Below are 17,911 nucleotides of genomic sequence, written 5' to 3'. Positions count from 1 at the left end.
TTGATCATTAGATAAACTGTTGGGCAAAAGCTGATTCTGAGTCGTTGATTTAAAAAAAATGTACTAACAGAATACCTGTTCATTTTTGCATTTTACTTTTTTTCTTCACGTTTTTACATGTACAAAAATCCAATAAAATCCAGTTGGGGATAAAAGCTACACTCTAGTTTTTTAAGTATTTTGTGTAGCTTGCATAAATTGTCTGAGTCTATGAAAGAAATGGTTTTAGTTTTTACTAAGAGGTCACTCTGTATCACTCTGCATATTAAACCCCAGTGTGGTTTGGGATGTGTTCTACAGAAACAACCCTTTCTAAGCTTGAGAGGCCTAACTCTGCATTTCAGCTTTCGGTAGAGAGGGAATTTGTGTGTATGTGTGCGATCTAGCTGGCCCATTATAGCCAGGAATGCACCCGCTCTCGAATCCAGCAAGCCTCTCCCAACTCCTCTCCGTGAGTGTGCAAGTGTGTGCATGAACGCGCAAGAGTACACGTGTGCACGATTTTGCATATGTGTAGCCAATTGTGTGTGTGTGTGTGTGTGTGTGTGTGTGTGTGTGTGTGGAGAACGACAGAGAGAAGCAGCTGCAGACGTTCCCGTAAAGAGAAAACACCACTGAATACACAAATTCTGTTTTTGGTGTCCCTTCCGGATGAAAGCAGACATTCGGCTTTGAAGACAATAATAGGAGATAATCACACAAACACTCAACTTAAACATGCAATAATAAAATCGCATGCTACTCTTGCTTACAGGTTATTTATCCATGTATCCAATCATTTTGTATTAAAATTACATTACACAATATTCACACAACAAAGCACATATACCGCACTCACACACACACTTTCTCTCTCACACCACCACAACGTGCACTCCCCTTTCCCAGGAGAGTGCAGTGTTTTGGTGGAGGAGGACTAGGAAGAAGGAACATAAGAACAAAAGATTATAAACAACAGTATAACTTTACCATCCCCACTAAGATCTTCTGCAGGGTCCAGGAGAGCATGCAGGAAACGGGACAGCAGAGAAGGAGGACGACAAACAGCAGCGAGAGAGAGAGAGAAGCAGGAGGCAGAGCAGAGAGGAGAGAGAGAGAGAGAGAGAAGAGAGGTTAGAGCATGACATGCCATGAAACAACACGGTGATGTTGCAGGATCTGCAAAGCCAAACAATCAGCGGGCAGTTAGTTAAAATCCAAAATCTAATGAAGGGGGAAAAAATGCAACGTTAACATCTCCTTCAATTAATGCTGTGCAGGCTCATGTACAGTTAAAATACACATGTGTAGAAAACAGTGACAATAAGTCCAATGTGGTGTCAATAAAGTATGTTCTGTGTGTCAAGCTGTAAGCATGTGAGCTGGGGAGTTAATTACAGTGAGCAGACAGGGGATGCAGCTGTGTTTAATATGCGAGTTTCATTGGAAGAACGGATACAGTGAGCAGGCAGTTACAACTGATCAAGGTTTCTCACATACCTCATTTTCTCACTCAATTCTTAGAACAAGAGAACGCCCCCAGTGACAACTTTTCGCTTTATTATTTTTGGCTTTTTTCATATTTTTTCCATCTTAACTGGGAAATGTGGAAAAGTTTTGAATGCATATAAGAGAGTAAAAGTTTACAAGCTGTTTTTGCGAGTTTTACTAAAACACGCTGAGCTTGAAATTCCAAGCGTTGCATTTATCAGGTCTGTTTATCACATTTGGAAAAGTTTGGATGATTTTTAAAGGTTTCGGCTATGAAGCAGCTGCTGTCCAGACTCTCACACTCGTTTCTCCGAGCCGTCTTTTTAGTTACTGATGACAGCTGCCAACGCGACACTTGGAGACATGAGGTCAGCATTATGACCCATCCAGGATATCACGCAACTGACACGTACACAGAATAGAGCGATGGGATTCTGGTAGATGTGTAACATCCAATAAAATCCATGAGTCCTTCTAGTATAGCAGCTTCCCCATGTTGCTAAAAGCATTAGCATTAAAGGAAAATGAGGGATGAGTGTTTAGTAACTTTCTAGCATTGAACAAACAGTTAGCAGCTTGACTTGTTGACACTGCTCTGCTATACGCTACTCTGCTACAGACAGTGCTAAGAGTACTGGAAACAACCATGTGGGAGGGTGCTGTGCTGGTTTAAAGATGAGATGACAGTGTTTCTAAATGGTTCCAAGAACCAGGCAACATCTCTCATGTACACTCACTAACCACTTTATTTAGGTACAGCTGTTAAACTTCTCGTTAATGATCATTTTGTGATCAGCCAATCACATGTGCGCATCTCAGTGCATTTATACATGCATATATGATCGAGACGATGTGCAGATGTTCAAACTGAGCATCAGAATGTGGTAGAAAAGTGATTTAAGAGATGCTGATTGTGTCACGGTTGTTGTATTTTGCTAACTGCTGATCTACTGGGATTTCCCTAAACAACTAACTCTGGGCTTTACAGGGAATGATCTGAACATGAGAAATAATCCTGTGAGTGACAGTTCACTGACTGAGAATCCCTGGTGGATGCCAGAGATCAGAGGAGAATGGTTAGTCTACTTCAAGCTGATAAGAAGGCAACAGTGACTCAAATAATCACTGGTTACAACCAAGGTATGCAGAAGAGCATCTCTGAATGCACAACATGTCAAACCTTGAAGCAGCATGAGAACTCACCAGTTGCCACTCCTGTCAGCTAAGAACAGGAAACTGACACTACAGTTCACACAACTTCACCAGCATTGGCCAACATAAGACAGGAAACTCACCTTTTCTGCTGAGTCTCAATTTCTGCTGACATTAAGACAGTTGGGTCAAAATTTGGTGTAAACAACATAAAAGCATGGATTCATTTTGTCTTGTATAGCACTGTATGGCACAGTGTGGTCCTTTTAGTACCAAACCCCACAGCTTAACTAAATATTGTCGCTGACCATGTCTGTTCCCTTATGACCACAGTATAACCATTCTCTGATGGCTGCTTCCAGCGGGATAAACCATCATGTCACAGAGCTCAAATCATCTCAAACTTGTTTCTTGAACATAACAGCAATTTCATTGTACAGCGGTCCCTCACTATAACGAGGTTCACCTTTTTTTTTGTGCAATTTTTCCTTCTTTTTTTTAACAGCGCATTGTCTTCTGCATCCTGATTGGCTGTAGACCATTGTCAATCAACCTCGTGCCGTGTCTCCAGTACAGTACAGAATGCGTTCAGCTTGTCAAATTGACATAAATCTTCGATCACTAGCAGTGTGACTCTGAAGTGCTGTACTGCATGTTTGTAAGTTTTCTCCCCAACAAACACAACAATGTCGACGAAACGTTTTGCACCGTCAAAGGCAACCACATGTGCCTTTGGTTCCATTCTATAATACTGGATTCATTTTTCTACGAAGGTTTGAACTTTTAGAGTGTTTAAACAAGAGATAAAAGTGAGAGAATGTTCGTGCCTATCTGAGAAAAAGGTATAAAGTGTGTAGTGAGGGGTTTTACAGCTTTAAAACACCTATAATAATTGTAAAGAATAAAGTTGGCTACTTTGCGGATTTCACCTATTGCGGGTTATTTTTAGAATGTAACTAATGCGATAAACGAGGGACGACTGTACACAAATATCCTCCACAGTCACAAAAGCAAGCAAACAGAGCACCTTTGTGCTTTGGAGTGTGGCAGAATGGGAGATTCTCCTCATGGATGCGCAGCTCACAAATCTGCAGCAAGTGTTTGACATGATCACATTAATATGAACTCAGAGGAATGTGTCTAGCACCTTGCTGAATCTATCCCGTGAAGAATTAAAGCAGCTCTTAAGAGGCCCAGTCTGGAACCAACCTGCTGTACCTAACAAAGTGGTCAGTGAGTGTACATTTGGGATTTGTCAGATGATAAATCTTTTGGGCCGCAACATTCATGAAAAACAACACAGTTGTGACCTCACCAGCAAGATGTGCTTACTGGAGTCCTGAAATAACAATTCACTCTGTGTGTCATCACATGCTACTGCTACTCACAACAATACAATAGGGGAAAAAAACATGTTGGAAAGTAACAGAATAGATCCATCTTCATTAGACTTGTAAGGGGTAAAGACTGGTTACTAATGGCTACGAAATGAATTCCTAATGCATCAAAAACATACACAAACCTCAGGCAGAGATATTTGTCCAATCGTTTTTTAATTTGTATTACAGTCTTTTATTTTTAGTGAGCATTGGTGTGGTTACGAAGCATCACATAACCTGTTATTGTGGTTAGTGTGTGTGTGTGTGTGTGTGTGTGTGTGTGTGTGTGTGTGTGTGTGTGTGTGTGTGTGTGTGTGTAAGACTGGATGAGTCAAAGCAACAAGGCAACGAAGTCAAAGACAGTTTAGCAGAAGGGGACAGATTGTGATGGAGCAGAAAGTGTTTTAGCCATAAAATCACTTTTTACTTTAGATCTAAAATGTAGAAAAACTCTCCCCACAAAAAACAAACCAAGAGCGAGTCAAATATTTGGACCCATCCTGCACTAAATGAATACCATAAATCACTTAAACAACCCACATATTATTACTGTAACATTTTAATTAACATTCCTCAGTACTGTGGGTTTTGTAAAGACTGTCTGTGTGTCCTTATGTGAAGTTATTCAGTAAGCGCGGTCATCAAATCAGGAATTTCACTCTGCCACATCACAATTTTGTGGATATGCTCCTCTGCTAACTGTCCAATGAGAGCCGAGGATACCGTTGGGCGGCGAATCTGAACAGAAGACAAAGGGGAGGAGGAAACGCCGCGCCTTGGTTGGCTTAGGAGGCATCGATGTCACAAGATCTTCAGCCAATAGGGCGGGGGAGAGGATGAGAGTGTGAGAGAGAAAACAAGAGTGAATGGATGTGAGAGAGTGAAGAAAGATGAGGGGAGAAGATGTAAACAAAAGAAAGCAGGAACAAAGTGGATGACGGAGAGGGAGAGGCTGTCCCAACAGAGGAGAAAACAATGAGATTATGATGGGGAAAATGAGTAAGAGGGGAAAAAAACAAAAAGCTGAATTATGAAACAACGGGAAGACAGCTGGAGCCGAGGAAGCTTCGAGGAAGATGAGCAGACTCTTGCTCATCTTCCTCCTAAACCTGCCTCTTTGTGAGTGAGTGTGCTTGATTTTGTATCTTACCTGAGACAGAGATCGCTCTTACTCCACTCCGGACTGCTTCTAACTTTTTTTCACTGTTAGAAAGTCTAGAGAAAAGGAGCCAAGAGCAAATCAGACAACAGTTGCACAGACACACACACAAAAATACACTAACTACATTTATGCCTCCATAACATCAATATCAGCGATTTTTAAAGTTAACGGTAAAAAAAAGGAAAAGGAGAAACGATGGAAGCTGTTCTCCACATGCATTGCACACATGCAACTCTTCAAAGGTAAACTAATCCTTACTGTCTCTCTCCTTTTGCCGTGGTTTCTTTTTCCTATATCAGCTGAGCTCTACTACTATCTTTTTACATCACAGACAGCAACAGACAGAAGGGAAAAGAGAGGGTGGGTGAGCAAAGGGAGTGAGCGAATGAAAGCAAGAGGAGGAGACTTCAAGAGTGTTTAAAAACCCTAAGTGGAAAATATTTGGCTCCTAAACTTATATCCTTATTTGACCAGAGCCACAGAGTGGGAGAAAGATAAAAGAGAGAGCGGGACAGATTTGAGCTGAAATGACCAAAACAAAGATAAACTGCTGGAGGCTGAATTTAAACAGCTGATAGATAAACATAATCATGCTAATCTACCCGGCTGCAACAGCTACAGATAAACAAATAAAACGCTGTGGGCATTAGGAAAGTTGTGCATCAAAAAACCCAAACGGCTCATTTATTGGGGGGAAAAAAATACATTTGAGGGTTTTTGTTCAGTTTTTTTCTGTTCACAAACTTTTTAAAGGTCCCCATATTCCCTCTAATTCTCCACAACTTGCCATTAGTTATATAATTTTAGATTAAATGGAGGAAAGGAAGTGCATTAGAAAAAAAAAAGCAACAACAAAGCCCAAGAAAACAATGGTTCACTGTTGTCATTTCAAAGCGTACGAAAGCTTTCACGCATTTAATTAGAATTAATTCAAAATCTCTATTTGCAGTGAAAATGTAAATTACAAGGTTCTTTCCCGGAAGCTTTTCGGAAAATAAAGCTGCAAAACAAAAAATGCAGCCCAAACCAAAACCGGGCATAAAAGTAAAAGAATGAATTCGCTGCAGCTTCTGTATTCCTCCTCTGAACTTTACTATCAGCAGTCACTTTCTTCTGAATTTTAACTGAGCAGAACTTTGACAAAGCATTGCTGAAAGACTTTACAATAGAAATGCTCTTGTCTGTGTTTACTTACATAATACTCAATTCTCAAAACCACAATTCCCTGGAAATTAATTTGATGTAAATATAGTATTGTGGTTTATTCTGATATCAAGTTACAAGTCTCTACATGCACATTATTTAGTGCTATGGGCCTTTTATTTTCAGTAAAACTCTGTCATCAGGGCTCCAAACCACACATGGTCAGTTTGACAGAAAAAAAGAAAAATACAGTTACTGATCTTGGAACATGGCAACTCTTTCCTTTTATATATATAACTATACCAAGGATGAGGTCTGTACTTACTTTGGGATGGAAGGCAGCGCTCTCTCTCCCTCTAGAGGACAGAAATATGAATTTCCAATGAATAATGTGTCCTCACTCACACAACACATGGCTGTATGCACAGCACAAAGAAAACCAAATGTCATGAGAACAGAAATTGTTGAAATACATCCAGCAGTGTAAGGACAAGTATTTTCTATTTTTACCATTCTATCCCTACAAACCCTAGAAAATACATTTTTGCACAGAAGAAAAGTTTCATACCATCAATTTAAAAACAAACAAAAAAAACTAACTGACATATAGGAGCGATCAAACTTTACCTTTCTGAACTCTGATAATGAAGGAGTGAGTTTCCATGGATACGAGTCGACAGTAACCATCAATCAAGTCAGCCAAGTTCTCCGCCGTGGTGAGAGATGCTGTCGTAACTGTGAGAGGCTACACAAACACAGACAGACAGCATAGTAGGCCTGTTACAGATAGCTATTATTTCAAACACATACATAAACACAAACAAAGCAAATCACTAGAAATTTTCAGCCCTTATGTTCAAGAAAAACTCATCATACATGCATGTCTTACATGTGAGTACATCAAATCATATAGGTAACAGTAAACCAAACCACTCTTGTAGACAAACTAAGCAACACAGTGAGAATAGCTTTTGATCTTTAGAGGTCAGAATGACGCTGCCAAGTGAAACAATAGTAAAATATCACCTACAAAGAAAAAAAGGTACCTTAAAACCTTCTACTTACCTCACAAGACTCAAGCAAACATTTTTCTTCATAAAAAGCTCATAAAGAGTTGATGGATGATTATTATATAACAAAATGTGATCTTTTTTAACTACATGTATGTAAAATAAGATGGAAAAATTGTTATTTGCCAACAGTCAAGTTTTCCATAGTTTATCACAGTAACAGAGAGGGTAGTGATACCTCAGCAGCTCCGGCTACGTTCAGTTGTAGCATGCCTTTCCTGTCCTTTTCCTCCATAGCTGAGTACTGGATGGACTGGACTTGATTAAAATTTGCTAGATGGGTGGGCTGAGGACAGAGCAACACACGCAAGAAATTAAAGTAAAACATGTGAACTACACTCGTTAGTTTTCTTTGATCATGAACTAGAGTGCAATAAACCTGGATGAGTTTTACTTTATGTTCTTTGTAGAAACTCACCGTGGACCCCTTGTCAGTGAGGTAGCTGATTCCTTCCTCTGGCCCAATGGCTAATTCTACCTGGATCACCCAGCTGGACTGTTAAAGAGAGGATGAGATGCAAGTTAAAAGAGACAGACCGGGAGGAGGGAGAAGGGCAGGCCAGGAGAAAATTACAGAAAATAAAACATGAGCAAGGAAAGGGAGTAGGGACAGCATCAAAGCCCTTCTAGAAGGGAGTCTCAATACTTGTCATCCCTCCAGATGCTTGACTTGTGTAAGAACCATGTTTCTGCCTTACATGTCTGCAGGTATTGTTCGCTGGATACATGCAAAGCCTGACGCCACCAAAAGGGGTCGACCTAACACGGAAAAGCAGCGCTCCCTGAGGGCAGCGTGGCAGAGTGAAACTGAGCAGCAGACTCAACCTACCCCAAGGGCACATTTGAAGAACTCCTTGTCATAGCGGTAAATTGGTGCAAGTATCTCCAAGAACTTCAGGATGCACTGCTCATCATTAAGGTTGGCTACTTGCTTAAATGTCTGCTGAATCAATTTTCGAAGCGTTTTAGCCTGCACAAAAAATGGAAAAAATATACTCAGTTAAACAGCAAACAGTCTGCCCATTCATCTACAGTGTACATTGTACAGTGTACAGATTTACAGAGTGGATTTTGCTGAAGGACGTGTGGGTCTGCTGGCATTACAATCACAGCCTCACATGTGAATTTTTTGATCTCTTATGTCACCAACACAAAGCAGACAGATGGTAGAGAGAAATACATCAAGGAGGATCATTCTGCTATTTAATCCTCTATTCTTTGACACTCTTGGCACAAAAATGGACAACATATTGTCCTGCGCGCACACACTGAATGCATAATTAGGAAAATAAATAAATTAACACACATTCAGTATGCAGACAATCCTATGAACTGCTTTTTATATATAGATGGAAAAAAGATGAGTATTTAGCAGGCTTGCAAGAGGAACATGCATAGGTTTAAAACAGAATAGCAATTAGGGGCATTCTGCACATTATAAGTTTAATGACTAAGAATTTATTAGATTAACCGACTGCAAACTTGACTTGGACAAAAACACCCAACGGACTGATCTCAGGCAGCCTGAATGACTTGGTATTACACATTTGTCTGCACTAAACATTTACTATAAAACAGAAATAAATATTCAGGACAGAAATATTCATATAACAATTTAATATTTAACTCATTTTAGTGCTACTTTAATATTATTGATTTGTCAATAAAAACTGTATTATATAAACTTCACTGCAGCAACACAGAGCCCTGATGCCAGGTGTTCACTGTTTTAATTCCTAGAATTCCACCACACAAATGCGCATAAACACACAGATATCGTCCGTCCAAAGTGTCCACCCTTCCTGAGAGGAAGTACCACGAGTGGTTATCAGCTCCTTCATCAACACACTGACTGTCTCTATAGCAACTGGCTGACCAATTAGGACACTAGTACCTGCATCTAAACACCCCACTTACACACGCACAAAACAATCAGTTCGCTGACACTAGTTCACTTCATTAGCAGTCACTGGGAGCAGTTTAGTGTTATTTTAGTCTATTTGGTTTTTCCACAGCAAAGCATCACAACAGTCTGGCCATACGCACGATTTGTGATACAAAGTTCTTCTTTTTGTCCCTGCGAAGCACGACTGATTCACCAACAAAAAGTTGCTTTATTGCTCCTAAAATAACAGTTATCATGCGTGAGCAACTGATGGCAGCTTCCAGCGGGATAACATGCCATGTCACAAACCTCAAATCATCTCAAACCTGTGTTTTTAAAATGACTGTACAGAGGTGGCCTCCACAGTACCCACATCTCAATGCAATACAGCACCTTGGGGATATACGGCCAACAAATCTGCAGCAACTGTGTGATATCATCATCTCAATAAGGAACAAAACCTCTGAGGACTTTCCAGCACCTTGTTGAATCTATGTAATGAGCAATTGAGGTAGTTCACAGGGCATAAGGGGGGTCCAACCCAGTACTAACAAGGAGTAACCAACACAGCTGTGGGAGTACATATTTTGTTGGAACTTTAAATCTTAATATTAAGTCACATTTTTACCATACACCATATACTCATGACTACATTGTCATGTATTATAGTATACAGATCAGTGAATTAAAAGTAATAACGTGTTTTTAGGGACACGCTAAGAAGTCAAAGAATTTTCCAACTAAAGTTCTTTATTTCTTCTACTAAACATATTGCAACTATGACCATAGGTTTTGTTATATTATCCTGAAACCTTATCATACCAATCCTTAATAAAGTGTGCGGCACTGTTTCAATCGTTCAGCCCGGGTCAACTTTGATCTTCAAATCTCCCAGAGGTCAGCTTTGCTAAACCTGCTGCCCGGCCAGTCAATGTGAATGAACAGAATCTGCTCTTTATAACATCAGTCACTGTTTACTATCACGGCCATCTGCTCTGGGTTTAGTGTGTCTGTCTGTGTGTGTGTGTGTGTGTGTGTGTGTGAGTGAGTGAGTAGAGTCCATTCAGGGAGAATAATCTCATTAAATGACTACAGTTCTCTTTCACCAGAGTGAACAACACAAACCTAAATGGCAGCTGTGCTCGCTCCCTCTGTGTTTCACACAAACACTAACACAAATGTGCAGCATGTGAGCATGCCACAGCTCCTCTTGCATTTAACTGGCAGTACATATTATATAAATGATTAAACACAGAACTGCAAGTCAAAAATGTGATTAATCTGCAAGAAACAAAATGGTATTTAAAAGACCAATCGTGGCAGCCACTTACCAAGCTTACATATATTTTATATTTTTTTTGTGTGTTTTGATGTTTTTTTGTATTTTTTAAGCTCTCCCCAGTTTCCCCCCTCTACTAAGTGACTGATTTATTCAACAGAAAGTAGTTCCCCCCCAAGATTTATTGAAACATTCTTACAGTGAGGATAAGACTGAAAACATTTACCAGGTATTAAATTAGCCAGAGATTCATTTTCTGTTGATTAGTTTGTTTTTGTTCAGCTCTCTCCGTCTCTCTGAAGTAAACAGTCCTTTCTTTCAGCTATGCATCAATTCAGATCAGGTGGTCACACAAATTATAAACACTGCAATAAAATATTCTGTGGAGACGTTTATAATCGAGTCAATTTACTGATGTTTCACTGCACATGTGTGTCACTGTGCGCCTCTTCGCGGCTTATAAAACAGACCTCTTGGGAGTGAGTGTTGTGACGTCTGCCAAAGGAGCAGAAAAAGAGACGAGAGGAGTCAACAAGGCTTGACAGACCTCTTTTCTTTTTTTTGGGTGGGGGGGGGGGGGTGAAGGAGATGTATATTGACACCTCCCCCTCCCTTTTCATTGTTGGAGAGAGAAAGTGGGTTTAAACATGACCCGAGGGTCACGCATACCCATCACAGAGATACACCAGAATGAACACACGGTCTCTCTCTCTCCTGCAGAGCATCTGTCTTCCCCGCCTGCTGACATCAAGACCTTTTCGGGTCACCGGGCCTTTCACACTCTCTCTCACACACACACACACCAAGACCATTCTCATAAACACGTGCCGTAAATTTATCACTGACGCAGACGCTGCTCAATATGCAAGAAGCACCACCACCACATACGACCAGCCAACCAAAAGGTCTTCTCAAAGAAACAGGAATCCGTAACTATAATACACAATATGTCATACTTTCCTGTTACTTCGGTAAGTTGACCTCATTGAATCATTGAGTAGCACATCAGTACGCAGTAGTAGTTTCAATAACTGCTGACTACTTGGTTAACTGTATACTGGGATATATACGATACTCGAGCAAGTGTAAACCTAGCAGAAATTATTCTTTGTGGTTAAAAACAACGTTCATCACATTACTTCATAATTTATGAAGGTTTTTCTAATGTTTCTCTATTTTCTTAGATTGCTTCACATTTAATCTGCTGGACCTCACAATGTCTGATAACATCAAATAACTCATTAGAAAAATCTAAGATGAAGCTACTAGAAATCTGCTAATAAAACTACACACCGATACTCCAATACCAGCGGAAATACACAATATTTCACATCCAGACTTGCAGTGTAACGAATATCCACACCAAACACACTGGGTTTGTGCAGAAAATTTGTCCTCAAAAAAAAAAAAAAATACGTGTCAAAAATGGGAATGACATTAAGGTCCTGATGTTTCTAAACAAGAAAATTTTGGGTTCATCCAATTCTCACGAGAAGGAACCTGCAGGGAGATTTAGATCCAGGAGTTGAAGCTGTATCACGACCATTTCATACATATTTGGGACCACGTGTGAGGAGGCAGAGAAATATAATTTCAGAGACCTAACTGCCCTGGAGCAGTGTATAGCTGGGTGTCTGACGTATATCAGTGTATATTCAGTACCATTGCACGTTTTGAGCCACTTTTTGCCAGATGCAGCGGTCTGATTGGTCAGATCTGTTTATTTGGATCTGAAAAATTGAGTTTGGTTCGGAAAAATAATTCTGAAAAATATTTGCACAAATTTGTGACCTTCGGTGTGTAAAGCCCCCAAGTTTGCAAGATCAATAGTTTGACCTTGTTTTTGAACTCAAGCTCTCCACACGGACATGAAACCCACCTTAACTGAATCCAGCAGGTCTTTTGGGAAAAACCGCCTCAAACCAACGTCTTTCCTGAAAAAAGAAAGACAGGAGGAAAACATCAGAATGTTTATGGTGGTGTAATTACAAAGAAGAATGTTAATTGGCAAGCACTTCTGTCTTTATCTGATCTCAGATGCGTGTTTCATCCTCTCCTGGGGTATTGCCAAAAGCAGACACAGACAGATACAGTTAAATGGGCAGGCAAGAGAAGACAAGAAACCGAAAGCGATGACTAAGTGCTGACAACAGCACACTACTCATCTTTTCCTTTAAAGATGGGGTTGGAGAAAACCGATGAAGGCAGAAAGGGAGAGAGAGTTGCAGGAAGAAGTGCACAGAGGGTGACCACAGAGACAAAGAAAGATGAGCAGAGCTTTAACAGGAAGTTGGCTAATGACTCATACCCCTCAGGAGAAAAGACAAGTGAAGAGAGTGGGAGAAAGGCTGGAAGCTTGCATCCCCCTTTTCCTATTCCTGTTTCCCCAATAAAGGTCAAATGTCAAACTAGAATTAAAATAAAAAAGTCTGAAACAGGAATTAAAAATATAAAAATGTAGTTTTCAGAAATTCTCCCAGATTGTTAAACTTTCTTTTAGAAAATGACCATGAAAGAAACTCCTCTCTAAAACGGTTCTCTCAAAATCAAAGGCATGTCATCACAGGAGCAACGAGAAATACACACAGACAGAAATTATATAATCAAGCTGACCTCAGAGAACGAGCCCTGACAAAGGCCCACTGATTAAACAGCACTGCTCGGGCTCCACAAAGATGACAGCCAACTGCAACCAGCTGACCGTTTACATGAACATTACTGTATGTTCTGTGGCTCCAATGAGAGAAAACTGCTTACAGTGCAGACCTACTCGATTTTTCACATTTGTGTAATGTGTTAGAGCAATCTCAAAAGTAATATCGAGTTAAAGCACCTCTGGCTACAATGACTGCATGAGGCTTTTTGATGGATAATGACTTCCAACTTTTCTTCCCTCCCCAGAGAGCCAAACTGACTTAGATTAAATAAGCAGAAGGCCACATATTTGATGACTAAAAATAAAACCAACATAAAAGAAAACTCCATGTAAAAACGACACCAGCCCACCTAGATTAGCCTACGGTACATCTTGTGTCGCAGTTGTCTCATATGGCCACACACAGAGGCCACCGATCAAATACACTAATTTGAAATTGAATCAAACCGCACTGAAGGCCCACATCTGTCATTTCCCCTAAATTTCCTGAGCATAAGGCAGCCTCTTGTTTATTTTGGGGGATTATTTTGCTTCCCTAGCAGACCATGCTAAGAGGGTTTGGGTGCCATTTCAGTCCCTGGGGCCGGATTCTGCCATTGTGTGATCTAGGACGGCCCTCGGTGGTCCAAACATCTTTCATTTGGGAATGATGACGACTTTCATGCTCTTGGGCATTCTTATGTTTTTCACCAGATCTTCACCAATTTTATCTCCACATCCTTCCTTGGTTTTCTGACATCTGACACCAACTGTTAGAACCTAAAGACAGATGTGTGCCTTTTCCAACTACATCCAATGCATTCAAATTACACATGTGGATTTGAATCAAGATGTAGAAGAATTTCAAAGACCACTGATAGATGTAAGATCTCTCAGATCTCAACTGTATATGTAAGAAAAAAAAATCAATATAGAGACCTTTTACAGGTCAAGCCATAGAATACTCGGCACCATTTATAGGGAAAATGTGTACAAAAGGAAACACATAAAGGGTAAAGTTTCCAAAAATATGTGAATTTCTGATTGGGCATAAATGGTGTCAAATAAGAAATCTCTTCAAAGAAACCTGATAATTATACTTGTTATAATGTTTCTAATGGAAGATGAAAAAGAAGCAGCAGAGGTGAAAAACTCTAATTAAAAGATGAACAGAAGTCTCTGCCTTTTCTGCCAGCAATCCAAAACGGTGGCCAACATGGATCAACTACAGCCAACAGCGCCATACATTACCCAAAGCGCATTATACATTTTTGGCGCTTAATGCTCATAAAGGGCCCAGCAGGCTCTGATGGCCAACTGTCAGCTTCCTGTATCAAAGCCCTAGTAGCTCTTTCCATCTCGCTCTCTTGTTGGTTTAAAATATGCATGAGACAACATCTTTTTCCAATCAACTGAGAGAGGCAGCGAGGGAACGATGGAGACAAAACAAAGAGAGGAAGAGCACAGAAGGAAAACCAGATAAAAATAGGGGAAGTGAACATGGTGCAGAGAGACAGAGAATGAGAAGAAGAGACAAAGAAAAGACAGAAAACATTCCTCTGGATTAATTGGAGAGCTCGTTAGGCTGACGGGCAGAAAGAAAGAAAGACATGAGTGAAAGAGGACAGCTCATTAGAGTCACACCAAGTTAGAGGCAAGCCTCATTTAGAGTTCACTTTGTAAATTCTTCAACCATCTTTCAGAGAATCCACAGTGGGACAACGCATTGAGATAACATGAGTGAAAAACATAGAACGGTTTCCTCTTTAATACCCGTAAATGTAACAACAAGGACTGCAAATATACTCAGCTTCAATTTGCAGTTGCTCACATCCCCGCTTCCTAAAATCTATTCAATTTCTTTTGCACTAATCCAGGTTTCTAGTCAAGTCAAGAGAAACTTCCTCTGCCAAAAAGTGATACACTGTGCTACTTTTTCTGATCTGTAGCTCTGAAAGCGGTGTTTCAAAACACGTTTCCAGGAAGAGAAATGATGAGATTAGGATGGACTGATGCACCAGAGAGGTTGGGAGCCGAACTGTGCTCCTGGAACTCTTTGCTTATGAAGATAATACTTACTCCAGTAGTTCATAGTTAGATTTCTTGTCCAGGGCATTTCCTCTCATCTCTTTAAAAAACCTCCTAGAAATGAATCCAGTGGGAGAGAGAAAGAGTGAGGTCTTTTTTTTTTCATTTTCTTTTTCAATAAAATGCAAAAACTGCTGTTGCTTTGCACAATGAATAATAAACTGACTAATGTTGGCAAGAATTATCAGTGTAGCTGACGGGCAGGCAGACTGTGCATTCTGCAATGGTGAAGAAAACAACTCAAACTGTACTTTAAATTGTTCGTCCAGCAACAACAAAGGAAACAGAGCGCTTAATACTTGGACTGAACCTTTTATTCTTTGATATTGAAAGAAAAAACAGCAATCTGCATGCGAAGAAATGGAAACAAAAGCAGTGGAGTACATTGTGTTACCTAATTTCGAGACAGCCCAGTTTGAGAGCTACATCTTGTTCCACTTGATCTCCGTTTTCTGTCATGTAGTCGTTCTTCACCTGAAACATGCAAATACGCAAAGGTGTTTATTAAGACATTTACTTCTCAACAAATGGAGGGTCATCTCGCTCACACACACATACAGGCAATCCTGCTGACCTAGATTATCCAAAGAAAAACACACTTGCAGGGTGTCTTCTAGTAGTTCCATATGCGTTAGTGCTAGCTGCTGGCAGGGAATGAAATATGTTTGTGTGTCTGGGTGTCTCTTGTGTGCTTGTGCATCTGTTTGTGTTTGTACCTGGTGGTAGAAGTAGTTGAGAGTAGGTTTGTCTTCTGTAAACTGCTGCACAAAGCCCTTTGGTAGATATCGGATTCTTAACTCATACCTACGGAGGAGAGAAAGAAGACAGAGACGTCACTACGTTACACTAATGTAAGGATTATTTGTGATGTGAATATAAAGATGTGCGGGTGAACAGAAGGAGGAGAATCAGCAAGGGACGGAGGGAGATTACAAAAGCGCAAGATGCAAGAATGCAAATGAGAGGAGTGCTTGTAAAAATCAGTGTAGCAGAAACAGACAGAGAGATAGTTGTTGACTTAGTCACACAAAGCAGGCATCTGTTTCTGTCTCCCTCTTTATGTCCACCGAGCAAAAGGTCTCCACCTCACAATAGAATCAGCACTAAGACTGTCACAATAAAGGTAATGTATACCAGAGCATTAACATCCAAACTACTCAGCCTTTACAGCCACACAGCACCGTGCGCACAAGGGCTCTCATCACAATTCGACAGACGGGTCACGCAATTTTTCATGATGCCGGTTGCAATAAATCACTTCTGCTTCGAAATACAATACGGCAGACTGCTGAAGCTAGCCGTTTTTGAAACTACTGACTTTACAAGGCCAAATAACTCATGTCTAACCCAAGCAGGAAACTGTTTATAAAACATAACCTACAAGTTCAACATCCTCCAGGAAGGGGCTTGTTTAAGAGACGCAAGCATCTAAAACTCATCTACCTCATGAGGTCCTGGTTATAAACTTTATAAACTTTAAATAAGATTACCTAATGTTTAGTTTAAGTTTTGTTGCACATAAACAGGGACAATTGACACAACAAGTCAAACACATGATGGCAAACAATATGTCAAAACACGTTAGAAGCCTGTTTAGACATAACTTTGTATTAACATATTTATTCATAAACTATCGAAAATATTTTCACCGTCCTGAAGACAGTCCCACAAATCCTTCATCCATTTCTGCTGTGTAGCCATGTCAAGGAGAAATAGTCTACCCAGAGATACCCAGTCCTCCCTGGTCCCAACTTCCTGCTCTACATCTTTCCAGAGGCAAGTGTTCCCAAGCCAGCCAACAGAACATCCAGTATCCAGTGCATCCTGGTTCTAATCCAGGCTTTCCTCTGAGTAGGACATTAACAAAACACCTCATATAGATGGCAGCCTTCTCTACCAACTCTACTCTGAGTCCAGTGCTGACTGAGCACCTCACCCATTCTTCAAGGGAGAGGCCAGATAGATATTTGTGCTGCTTGTGTCTTCATTTTATTGTCTTACTCACTACCCAGACCTCATGGTCATAGGTTAGGGTAGGAATATAGACTGACTGGTGAGGTGAAAATGACACTTTCACACTGAGCATCTGCATCACTTTCAAAGATGCAATAATCTGTCTCAGGCTCCTGCTCTACTTTCCCCTCACTTGTGAGTAAGACCCTGGGATGCTAAAAGTCCTCCACCTGAGTTTATCCCCCAGTAATTAAAAAAAATGTGACCCATCCAAAATAGGAGGATCCTGTCTGGTCCCTTATAACAGCAGTCTAGCTTGCAATTTGATGTAGTGGCTCTTATCACAACATTACAAATACAGGCTTCATCTTGCACCTCCACTCTTCATTTGGCCGTGCTTGTTCATATTTCTCTCTGACGTGGGATACGCCCAAATCTGGGTGGAGCCAGTGCACTTGGTCTTTGGATTGACCGTTACTGAGCCGCAGGCCAAAACATGAAGTCCAGCGCACTTTGTTGATGTCTAAAATCTTCTGGATGATCCCCTGCAGACAAAGAGGAAAAAAGAGAAATAAAATGACTGATGACTGTGCAAATAATACTTCATATCTATGAAGGTAAAATATGCATAATTACTTTCTAATGTATCTGTGCTGTCCCTGGGTGCCGAAAACACCTGTATAAGTTTGATATGT

At 40.4% G+C, this 17,911-nt stretch overlaps 1 protein-coding gene across 9 annotated transcripts in view; it reads right to left on the bottom strand.

Moving 5' to 3' along the window:
* Window positions 1-17,911, bottom strand: part of ptk2aa (protein tyrosine kinase 2aa) — a 53,918-nt gene that overhangs the window by 19,658 nt on the left and 16,349 nt on the right. For 5 of the 9 annotated variants that reach the window (XM_026157431.1, XM_026157426.1, XM_026157429.1 and 2 more), the window contains 12 exons: window positions 17,592-17,761; window positions 15,980-16,067; window positions 15,658-15,737; window positions 15,255-15,317; window positions 12,420-12,474; window positions 8,206-8,346; window positions 7,795-7,872; window positions 7,555-7,662; window positions 6,934-7,051; window positions 6,632-6,662; window positions 5,152-5,216; window positions 970-987 (listed from right to left, as the gene is read on the bottom strand). In XM_026157431.1, coding sequence (XP_026013216.1) covers window positions 970-987; window positions 5,152-5,216; window positions 6,632-6,662; window positions 6,934-7,051; window positions 7,555-7,662; window positions 7,795-7,872; window positions 8,206-8,346; window positions 12,420-12,474; window positions 15,255-15,317; window positions 15,658-15,737; window positions 15,980-16,067; window positions 17,592-17,761 — 1,015 coding nt within the window. Of the gene's footprint in view, window positions 1-969; window positions 988-4,724; window positions 4,812-5,151; window positions 5,217-6,631; window positions 6,663-6,933; window positions 7,052-7,554; window positions 7,663-7,794; window positions 7,873-8,205; window positions 8,347-12,419; window positions 12,475-15,254; window positions 15,318-15,657; window positions 15,738-15,979; window positions 16,068-17,591; window positions 17,762-17,911 lie in introns of all 9 variants that reach the window. The other 4 variants (XM_026157428.1, XM_026157430.1, XM_026157434.1 and 1 more) reach the window with 2 other exon arrangements.

Source organism: Astatotilapia calliptera, chromosome 22 (assembly GCF_900246225.1).
Source record: "Astatotilapia calliptera chromosome 22, fAstCal1.2, whole genome shotgun sequence".
Classification (NCBI taxonomy): domain Eukaryota; kingdom Metazoa; phylum Chordata; class Actinopteri; order Cichliformes; family Cichlidae; genus Astatotilapia; species Astatotilapia calliptera.
Note: the sequence above shows the minus strand (reverse complement) of the source record. Positions and strands in the feature narration are given on the sequence as shown.